General features: G+C 38.6%; 1 protein-coding gene across 1 annotated transcript; it reads left to right on the top strand.

Moving 5' to 3' along the window:
- Positions 1–2,460: 2,460 nt before the first annotated feature.
- asf1bb (anti-silencing function 1Bb histone chaperone) lies at positions 2,461–11,449 on the top strand. Its single transcript, XM_044346027.1, has 4 exons — positions 2,461–2,761; positions 4,496–4,611; positions 7,842–8,018; positions 10,276–11,449. The coding sequence occupies exons 1-4, from the start codon at positions 2,653–2,655 to the stop codon at positions 10,471–10,473; spliced, it is 600 nt and encodes a 199-aa protein (XP_044201962.1). The 5' UTR covers positions 2,461–2,652; the 3' UTR covers positions 10,474–11,449.
- Positions 11,450–11,812: the final 363 nt, after the last annotated feature.

Here is an 11,812-nt window from a genome sequence, read left to right as displayed (position 1 = left end):
AAATATGTGTAATATCTGGAGTGTATATCAAAAATGCTGTCCAATAAATACAAGCAGCACCACAGTTCCTAAAAGCACAGAGCTTCTAGCATGGCTGCAGACTTGTCATGAAATATATTGTAAATTTTCCTTTAGGAGGGCAATCACAAATTCATGAATCTTTGCTGAAGCCAAATTTGGACTCAAATCTTCAGTGTGGAACTTTTACATATAAATGAACGTCCGTTTCATTCAAGCCCTTGCCAAAATGACTTCACCCAATGCTGATTCAGCCTATCACCACCAGATAAATCTCTCTGTATTTCACAGTGCACATCATTTTTAAATCTCATGTCGGTCACAACATTCCCACGTTGGCTGTTTGGCTGTCTAATGTGCAATGTTATTGGACCGAATGGATCCCATAAAATCTTTTATATTGTGGATATTTAGGATACTAGAAATAGGCCTACGTTCTTTATCAAACAATGCTGGATATATTTCAAAGAAATGGACGCTTACCTTTGTGACATGGGAGGCATAAACTGGCTAGGCTATAGTGAACTATGTTTTTTTTTCTAAAACATTACTGGACTTGAATGAAAACAACAAGAGTTTTTGAACTGCCCCCTATATGGTTCTAGACTTTACATTAAGATTTTGACCTGTTGTTCAGCAGACGAAAGAATACAAAGAAGAAGAAAGGGATACCTCAGGGGAGCGTAAGGAGTCCTATACTTTTCTCTATCATGCTAAATGATTTTTGAAAATGTATCACCAGATATGGGTACATTGTTATTTGCAGATGACAGTGCTTTGTAGAAGAGAAAGAAACAGTAAGAAGGAATAAATCAAGTTCAAATGTGGGTGAAGAAATGAGGATTCATGTTTTCAGTTGAAAAACAAAAGTAATCATCTGAAACTGTATGAAAATAATTTAGAGACAGTTGAGACATTTTGGTCCTTTGGGGTATATCCTGACTCTAGGTTATCCTTGAGAGAACACATGAAAGAAGAACATCCTTTATATACATATATATATATATATATATATATATATATATATATATATATAATTAGATCAATGTTAAATCATGGGATTGCAGTTTATAGATACATATCAAAAACTGTACTTGGAGGGTTAGATGTGATCTGGGATCAGTAAGAACATCACCTGTGTTTGCCCTACAAGTTGAGACAGGAGAAATGCCACTTTGGTTACACAGAAAACAACTTCTATTGGATGAGTTTAAGAGGTCATGGAGATCGTCACCCAACCAAAAAAGTGACACAGACCTGCTGGAAAAGGGAGAGAACAACAAAGCCAAAGTTTGGCTGGACAGCAGATGCAGCAGAAAGGGACTTTGGAGTGTTTGAAAAGGAGTTTTGTCCAACTGGGATATGGCCTATAATCTCTGTGTGGTTACTTGCAACTCTGTTGGTAGATTTGGAATTCCTACAAGAAATAAAAGTGCAGATTTAGTGTGAGTTAGTTCTGCAGTTACAGTATAAGAAATGTAAATATACACACCATGTGCAGCTTTTTACTGATGGATCGAAGGCTCCAACAGAAAATCATAGCAAAAGGGCAGAAAATACATCAAGATTGGCAACAACACTCGGATAGAAGTTAAGCAGAAGACATTGATGAGTATGGTGGAAATGGACAAGGCAAAAGATGTTTGGTCAGCCTCCAAAAACAGGGACTGGTGGGAAAAATCTGACAAACTGAATGTAATACAAAAATTCAAACAGACATCTGAAGAACATGGAATTAGTACAGTGCAATACAATATTAGTATATATAATAAAAGAATACAATAGTAGTAAATTGTTTAAAAAAATAAATTCCCTTCTAAATGTGTCTTTTAAGTATGAGAGAGGGATTACATAAAATAGCCTACAATAGGGAGTCAAGTCGTATTAGTGATTTTTTACTATTAATATTAGAATCATCATCATCAGCCAAGTGTGTTTACACATATAAGGAAGCTCTCAACAACACAGCAATCCTCAGAAATATACAATATGAATGACTATATACAGGTGAAACTATTTCTATGGACTGTAAAGAGGATACAAATAGAGCAAAGTAGTGAATAATGCAAGGAGTGCTGAGATAAATATTAAATGGTAAAAAAAGACATGTCACTTTACACATAGTAGGTGGTTATGTTCAGTATATATAGCCTGTTCAAATATACAGCAATGAGTGATGTGTAATATAATAATGTAATATGTAATAATAAATGCAATATATCTCATATCTTTGCGGATAATTTGTTTTTAAATGCTTCAAAAACCAGAGATTATAAAAATCTACATATCTGTGAATAATATTTTGTCTGCAGAGTCATATTGTTAACGAGATTTTCAACCTGTTCGTCCTGCATAAAGTAACTGTAGGAGTTAACTAACTCCAGGAGATGGCAGTAATGCAACAACAAGGCTGCACCAGCTGCTTAAAACTTAAAGAAGAAGAAGAAAAGTGACGTACTTCCTCCTTCAGTCGCGCCGCCGCCAGGTCGTGTTGGTGCTATTGGATAATAAATTAGTCAAACTTTAACTTACATTAGTGAAGACCGCGACGGCGAGGTGCTGATAGAGTCGTTACACTTGGTGAGAGATAAGATAGTTCGTTTTCCAGTGTGAGGTGCCTCCGAAGATACCGCTATGGCCAAGGTACAAGTGTTGAATGTCGCTGTGCTGGACAACCCAAGCCCATTTGGAAACCCTTTTCAGTTTGAAATAACGTTTGAATGCATGGAGGACTTGCCAGAAGGTGGGTATTGTTTCCAGCTTTGTGATAGCTATTGAATAACTGTTACCACCTCTCTATTGTGGCATTGGTAAGTTAACTCACGCGCTGCGAGTGGACAGGGTGCATCGTAACTCGTCGATAGTGACGTTGTTTTTTCAATTACATGCCAGTATTTGCGGGTTAACGACATTTCATTTCGACAAGTTGTTAAAAATTGGCGCTGGCGCGTTTATGCTCAGAGCCCCGCCTCCTGTCCGCTCTGATTGGGTCAGGGACGTTCTGCGGCGTTTTCCTCCAAAGAGCCGATTGGTTGCTGACGCTTTGTTACTGTAGCGACAAGCTCAAAGATTTGCCGCGAACCGCCAGAAGAGACAACAGTCAGTTTAGCTTTAGTGACATTAACTGTGTGCCTATATGCATTGTACATATTAAGTGCCATCAGCTTGGTGCAACTAAATAGATTGTAGGTGATTCTGAGGGGGAAACGACACATTTTTGTTTGTTTTGGTGGTTTAAGGCAATAAAATAAAACCAAAGTGTCTAGAGATGCTTTGATGACATACTATTAGTATCAACTCCTAAGCTTTAAGAAGAAAATATGCGTCAGTCCATTGTTATCTTAAGGTTATGTGACCCAATATGACAACAAATTGCCAACAAAATAATTATCAATTAGTGTCAACCTGTAAAATGTGCATATTTGTGTAGTAATCAGCCAAAATATAAGTGGGGAAATCCAGAGTAACGGGACACCAATTAGCTTTTTCCATTTTGTAAGCACTCCAAATTAAATTCTAGTCACCTCATTTGTTTTATTGGTGGTAGCAGAGGCCTCAACAACAGATACTTCAATATCTAGGCAAAAAAACCCTGAAACAATCTGCATGGCTGGATAACATTTAGAGATGCACCGATGCAACTTTTGTCTTGATACCAATTCCAATACCTGAACACAGAGTATCTGCTAATACAGATTCCCAATCCAATTCTAGTTATCTTTTTAATTAATTAATTAATTCATTCATTCATTGCAAATTTTAAATCTGGACACTTGACTGTGTGGAATTCACATGTAAGGTAACACGAGGCCAGATATTGTTGGGGCACTAAAACCAAGGTTGGCAGCCCACTGTGACTTCATCAAATTAAAGTTTTAACAGAAACACAAAATTTTATAGAGACATTGACAAAGAAACTGTATTTAATGTTAATCCATCATGTTTTCCCAACACCCAGTCGGCTTAATAAGGCCAGTACATCCTTAGTACATTAGAGGTACATGGTAAAAGCAACAAATGTGTTAAACTGTTGCAGTAAAGCATGATTGGGGTTGAAGATGTCGCAGTGTGCAAATCAGACACAAATGAAGAGTAGCAAAAAAAACAATTAAACCACAGAACTCAAAAGGTTTTAACTGTCCACAGCAAGTACAACATCTTCAGTAATTTTACAATGATTAAACAGTGGACTGATCAAATGATGGAATGATTCTCTCCTTACATCTCGGTGCATTAGAGTAACTTTGATTTTGGATGATTCTGTTATGCACAGAGGTCTGAGAGAAGAATCAATCATTAGAAATAAAAGTTAATCTGTGTATAAAAAGCTGCAGGATATCTCCAAGCACAGCATCTCGAGATGGAGCTGATGCCCATGCGTTAATATTATTACCTTTGTGTAACTCATTCATCACAATACTGAACTACACCTTTCAAGTATTTCACCAAGTCTCACTATTGCCTTGTATGTGCTCAGATCTGGAGTGGAAGATCATCTATGTGGGTTCAGCTGAGAGCGAGGAATACGACCAGGTTCTGGACTCGGTTCTAGTTGGCCCGGTACCGGCTGGCAGACACATGTTTGTGTTTCAAGTGAGTTCACTGTGGTCACGTTACAAAATACACATGGACATGAGAACTAGGGATGCATGATATATCAGAGGCTGATACATTATTGGCTGAGAAGTAAGAAAATGAAATTTTGTTATTGTTCCAATAATGACATTTCAGCTGATAATTTCTTCCTATAATACACAGCCTTGGCTGTGACTAGAGAGGCCACTTGAGACCTGCTTCTGAAATGGGGTTTTTGGCTCTTGAATGCTAATGGTATGTAACAGTTGAGCTTAATTACCAGCAGACTTACCCTTGGGAGTCTAAGGGCTTTAGTTCACATTATCCACCAACTGGAACTTATTACTGGTGCTGGTTCACAGTTGGTTCAACTTGTGAACCCTCTAAGAACCGGCTTGCTTTTCCACAGGCGAGTGCCAAATTGTCACGTAACTCTACACGCCTCTGGTTTCCTAGCAATGCGAAAGCCAACTTCAAGCACTCCGACATAGTAGGTGGCGGTAATGCAACATAATGCTGGTTGCCACCCGCCATTTTAAGGAAAAAAAAGAAAAGAAAAGACCTTGCCATTACCAGCAGACTGATCACACTGAAGTATACTCAAGCAAGACATGACTGTATCATATGACTGACAGCTGTCTCACCCTGTATTTGTTGAGCCATCTGATTCTGTGACCTGCAGTGTTGGAAGAAGTACTCAGACCCTTTACTTAAGTAAAAGTAGCCTATCAATACCACAATGTAAAAATACTTAATTATAAGTAAAAATCCCGCATTTAAAATCATAGAAGTGTTACCAGCTCAATTTACTTAAAGTACTAAAGTAAAAGTACAAATTTTGCAGAAAATTAGGCTGTGACTGATATATATTGTGTGTGTGTGTGTGTGTGTATATACATATATCCCAGTGGCAGCTGGTGACCCAAAAAATTGGGGAGGACAGGAGGAAAACCAACATGGAATCTTACAACAAACCGCATCAAACTATATCATTGTCCCACCTGATGAAATCCGAGGGTTGGGGGGCAATTTTATATGCCCATAAAACAATTTGCTTGAGTGGTGAAAAGGCTGCTTCTTTAAAGACATTTAGCATATACATAATGTCTCTAAACAAAGAAGTGCTCATTTTAGCCATGGAGTGGTTCAAATGTGTCATTTTAACAACAAAGTGAAATTCAAATTTATAGTATTGTTCTATTGTGACAACAAATTCATGTTCTCATCAAAAACAGACAACATATCACATGATTTACACGTGTTTCCTATGTATTTTCTTAGCATACAGAAATATATAAAGTAGCACAAAGCTTAAAATGTGATACAGGTTCAGATTAGTGCTGAATACTAGAAAGATTGAACACTAAACGCATTCACAGATCTAAAAGTGTAGGTTCACATCAGAAAGTATTAATGCATGTATCAAATACATGACTTACACACTCTTATCTATATGCACCACCTACAAAATATAGTCTACAAAGCTGACATGTTAACACTAGGGGTGTTAACATGAACACAAAACTCACGGTTTGGATCGTATCATGGATTTGAGTCACGGATCACATCATTATTAGGATCAGTGAAAAAAAGGGGGAGAGACAAATAAAACTTTGTTTTCCATTTATTCTGTAACACACTTACAGCCAGAAACGGCAAGGAACTTTTGCCCATGGTCTTAAATGAAAACAACATGTAAGATGTCCAATGTTTAAATAAAATAAAATATATAAAATATTCAATGCTCAGTTATTGCAATATGAGGCATGAAACCTTCCTCTTTTAAACAGTGAATGAAACAGCCTCTGTCCACATCATCAAAACTTGATGATAACAAACATTCACCGCTAACGTCAGTTAGCAGCTAGATGCTAATTAGCTGCTCAGCTGCAGCTCATTAAACAGCAGGTAAACATAACTCAAATGTCACATCGGACCCGTTAGATGCTGGTTTGATCATTGATCTTCAAAATCCCTGTTAGCGACACGCTGTCTGCCCATGACTTGTACTTAAAGCAATTTGTTTACTTTGTCTTAAATGAGACATTAAATTTTGCAATTAATCCGCAGTTCATATGCCTGCTGAACCGTGGGATCACGGATATGGGGCCGAATCCGTACGGATCACGGATTAACTACGATCTGTTACACCACTAGTTAACACTTGTTATTCTAGTTACTTTTTGCTTATTACTCAATATACGGCTCAGCTTAAAAACGAACTAAAGAAACTGTCAGAAGCAAGCAGCCAGACCTCCTGCACTCTCATTCACTAATCACACATCAACATCAACAGGTGACTGAACAACCACTCAATTAAAAATGAATGAATGAGTGAGTCCAGACAGCTCACTGTGACTTCAACAAGCAAACTAATGTTACCCACAACACATTATATGATCTCTGCTGCATTCTTGTTAAGGAGATAAAAAAACACAAAAAAGTCACACAGAGACATTTAACCATCAGAGATGAAATTAGAGACCAAAGAGACAGAGAAAGAGAGAAGCTGTATCTGACTCACGTTACCTGACGTCTTCTTCTTCGTCTTCTGGAGGACAGCAGGCACCCGTCCTCCTCTGCCCCCCACTCCTCCTCCCGCCCTGCAGGTGTCGCTGTTGAAGCATTTAAAACAGAATTTCAGTAATGGATTCTTTCCAAAGAAGTGAGAAAAAATACTTTATAAATAATACTGAGATTTGTAATGGTTTATTTCAACCAAATATTCTTTTTTATATTTTGATCTCCCTTTTGCCTCTCAAAAAAATAGAGGATCAACCTCCTCTGCCTCTATGGACCAGCCTCCACTGATATATACACACATTAACAGCTTTTAGCATGGCTCAAAATCTCTGCCACAATGGCAGACATTTTAAGTTTTGGTTTCAGTTGGTCATGATAATCCCACCCCCAGCCCCTGACGTAAGCAGTTCTTTCTTCTAGACCAGTAAAGTGTTGGTGCCACTCTGGAACCATTTTCCCTGGCCGAGAGCTCTTTGGTTGTCAATATGCTAAGAACTGGTTCAAGATTAGGCACCAGCTCCAAACCAGCCTTGGTTGAAAAGGGTTAAATGAGGGCATAAGGTCTGATGTTAATTAGTCTACATATTAACAAGATTAACTACACTACTAATCTTACACACAAGTTTACAATAAATAAATAAATACATTCTTTATTGTAGGGGAAGTGAAGGCTCTCAACACTGGTATAGTATCAGAAAAATAAACTTGTCAATCTGTCCCCTCAGGCTGATGCTCCTAACACAGGGCTGATTCCAGAGAGTGATGCTGTAGGAGTGACTGTGGTCCTCATAACCTGCACCTACCGTGGACAGGAATTCATCCGCATCGGTTACTATGTCAACAATGAATACACGGACCCTGAACTACGGGAAAACCCGCCTCTCAAACCAGACTACACTCAGGTAACACCGATACACACACTCAGAGATAAGAGACACTGATTTTTGTCACGCTGGAAGCTCAGGGGAACTGCTCCAAGCAATCTGCACTTACTGGACTGACATGTAAAACAGATCTCATAGCCTGTTTTTAATGTTTTTAAAAAAATAAAAAAAAATACAGCAGATAGCATAAACATACAGTATGTTGCAATACATGGACCATGCCAGTAAAGTCTATTGAAATATACTTTTGTACTGCCCTCTGGTGCTCTGAAATTGAAGTTACATGCAACTCTGACATTGTCTTCATTTGAAGAAAATATAATGTCAACACTTCAGAGTTCATATATTGTTTAGTGTCTTTATTTATTTTTTTGCCCTTGCAATACAAAGGCTTGTAGTTGTGTGTTTGCTCTTTGGTTTAAAGGAAGTATCAGTTCAGGCACCATTCAGGCACAACTAATATTGTTTTAAAAGTAGAATTTTAGCACTGGTATTATCCAAATCAAAACAATATATTAATCCATATAAGGATGCTTCCTAGTAACATTATTGTTAAAGTTAATATTTTCTGTATTATCACATTTACAGTTTTAATCTTTCTATCAATCCTATTCAAAACTGACTGATACAAATGTTGTATCATTTGTTGAGAAACGGTTGTCTGACTCAAGGTGTAAAGATTCATACTCAAGCTTAAACAATAATAAAATGTTTACATTATTGCATAGGACAATTAAAAGCTTAGTCAGCATAGTCAATTAATTGATCGATTGACAGTGTTAATCTATGTAATCTATTAGGGCTGGGCGATATGACCAAACTATCATATCCCGATAACGATACCTATCCCGATATAGCACATTTTAAGTCGATGAATAAATAGTTGGTCCGTCCCCTCCATCTCCCCCCGCTGTGTGTGCTTTTACATAGCATGCAGGTGTTCCAGATTCAGAGGCGTGAGATAGATCAGACTGATCAGAGCTGTAAACTCCGCCATGTTTGAGTACAAAGACGTTACTAGGACAAGGGGAGGACATTTCTCTTCGTTTGATAACATTAAAAGTTAAGTTAGACTTTTCTGTTGGCTTCCGCACTTTAACAAAGACGAGAGAGAGAGAGAGAGCAGCTGTGGTCAAGTGAGCTAGAGAGTGAATGAAGAGAGGGAGCACTAGTAGTGAGAAAGCCGATGAATAAGATCAGAAAATGTTATTTTCTGATTGTTTCACAGCGGCTACGTCGTAAATCACAAACACACCTCCGCCCAACACTGCGGATGTACGCTGCACCACCTGGTTTGGTCTGAATACGGGCCAACGGGCTATAGAGAGCAGAGGTGACTAGCGCAACCATAAATGACAACAAAACGCAGTAGAGACTCTCACACAGAGCTGAAATTAAAAGTGTGCACATAAATTTGGTAAATAACGTCAAGAAAGACAGTCTCTACTGTGTTTTGCTGTCATTTATAGTCGCCGTCTCGCTGCTTCTCTGCTCTTTCTCAGCGTGGGCGGGGCTGAGACCTCCACATGTGTGCAGCGCAGCAGAGACAGACAGCGGTGGAGAGTTAACGACAACTAAACTCATTATGTTACTGTAAGAGCAATAAAAGCTTTGCAAGTAAAAAGCCAAGAATGTTGATGTAATTATAATAATTATTAATGGAATCCGCCCAAGAGATGGACAGACTCTAAATGACCACAAATATTGCCGTAAAGAGTGAGTTTTGAGTCACAACGATATAAACGATAGAGCAAAATATGAAACGATAGACATTTTTCTCTCGTCACACGATATATATCGTCATATCGCACAGCCCTATAATCTATTTAGTTATTTATCAAGGAAAAAATACCAGACATTCACTAGTTCTAGTCTCTGAGATGAGAGGATTTTCTGCTTGTCTCTCTTTGTGTCTTTGTACTGTTGGTCAGACTAAATGAGCAGTTTGAAGAAGGCACCTTGTGATGGGCACTTTGTACTACTTTCTGTCATTTTAAAATACCTCTTTCAAAGGTTTTTATTATTATTGTTATTGTTGTTATTATTATTATTATTATTATTATTATTATTATTATTATTATTATTATTATTATTACTTGTTAATATACCCACACAAACATATATTCACCCACAAACCAAAAAAGTTGCATGTGAAAATAATTTTACAAATGACTGAGGCATTGACGGTACACAATAATGGAATGAAGTGCCTCCACTTCGACAGATTGACCTGAAGTTAGAGACCCCATTCATCCCATTTTTTTCATCCTGTTAGCTCCAGAGGAATATTTTGGCTTCCAACCCCCGCGTCACCCGCTTCCATATCAACTGGGAGGGCTCGGCAGACAAGATGGAGGACAGTGAAAACGTTGACCCGTCCCCCAACATCAGCGGCATGCTCCCTCCATCCTGTATACCAGGAAAGATGCCACCTCTTGGACTGATGCCAGACAACTCCATGGATTGCATGTAAGAATCATCAGATTAACATAATGGACAAGGAGCCCTTCTTATCTGTACACTCGCCCACACCACAAACACACAATTTGACAAGGAGGCCATGGATGTATCTACCTAACACGTGGACATTAACAGGAAGCACGGACGCTTATTTTTATACAGCATACGCAAATGGGATGGATCTGGATTGTAACTTTTTTTCTCTCTTTGAACACACACGCAGATCTCTACAACCAACATTGCCTTATTTTACCGTATGTCTGTCTTGGATGATGTTAAAGCCGAGTCAGAGAAAGTCATCAGGGCGGGGCGATCTTTAGACAAGACTGCCATATCCTCACAGCCCTGAGACTTACAAGTCACACACATGCACTGATGTTAACCTGTTTGGGCACCCATACTGTGCTGTTCACCTTGTCCTCCTGAGCACAAATCAAAGCTCTGGACAGAATACACTGACCAGCAGAGTGCTCAGTGTTTCAGAGTAGGTGTAGCACTAGCTGCATATCGAAAAGCATTTCATTGTTCAGGAGGTTTGTTTCATGTGATGTAATTTGTCGCATTGGAAATACCTGTGGAAACAAATCTTCAGGGGCCTGTTCCTGTTATCTGGACAGCTTATTTAATTTAAAACCTGATACTCCCATAAATCTGGAAGATTTGAATGACAGAAATCCGTTGGCAAATTTTTCCCATGGTTTATCAGTATAACTCAGTGAACATGCTTCTACGAACATGCCCCAGTGCAGATAATGTTCTAAAAGATGTCTTCTGTAATTATGCACACAACATGTACGCAAAGGAGACGATGGAGAAATCAATGCCATGTCGCAGTCAAGTTGTTTTGATGATTGAGGCTCACTGTAAATAATGTTTTCCCAGCGCTTATTTTGCCTTTGAGATGACAAGGCATGTTTTCTTTTTGTACTTATTCTCTGCCTAAGTATTTGTTACAACAGTAATGGGTTTAATAAAGTTTGTTTTGTGAACATCGTGCTGCTTTCTGATAATCACCACATCTTATTTATGCAGCTGCTTTCCACCTTGACTAGTGAGGAAGGCAGAAAAGGAAGCACAGCAACAGCAGCGAGATTCAGCGTGCATGTGTGTGTGTCTTCCCCCTCCTCTCTGATTCTTTTTTTTTTTTTTTTTTTTTTTCCAATTTCATTCATAAAATGCAGCAGCATCACTCCACCATTTTCACTCTAGCCTCATGTTGCTAGGCAACTGCAGCACAAAAGGGAGGGGAACTGTCTGCTCTCACCCATTATATCTCTTAGCGGAAGGGACTAACTCCTCCATCCATCCATCTGTTACCTCTGTCTGCATTTCACATGTCTACACTGTTCAGA

This window comes from Thunnus albacares, chromosome 3 (assembly GCF_914725855.1).
Source record: "Thunnus albacares chromosome 3, fThuAlb1.1, whole genome shotgun sequence".
Taxonomy (NCBI): domain Eukaryota; kingdom Metazoa; phylum Chordata; class Actinopteri; order Scombriformes; family Scombridae; genus Thunnus; species Thunnus albacares.
Note: the sequence above shows the minus strand (reverse complement) of the source record. Positions and strands in the feature narration are given on the sequence as shown.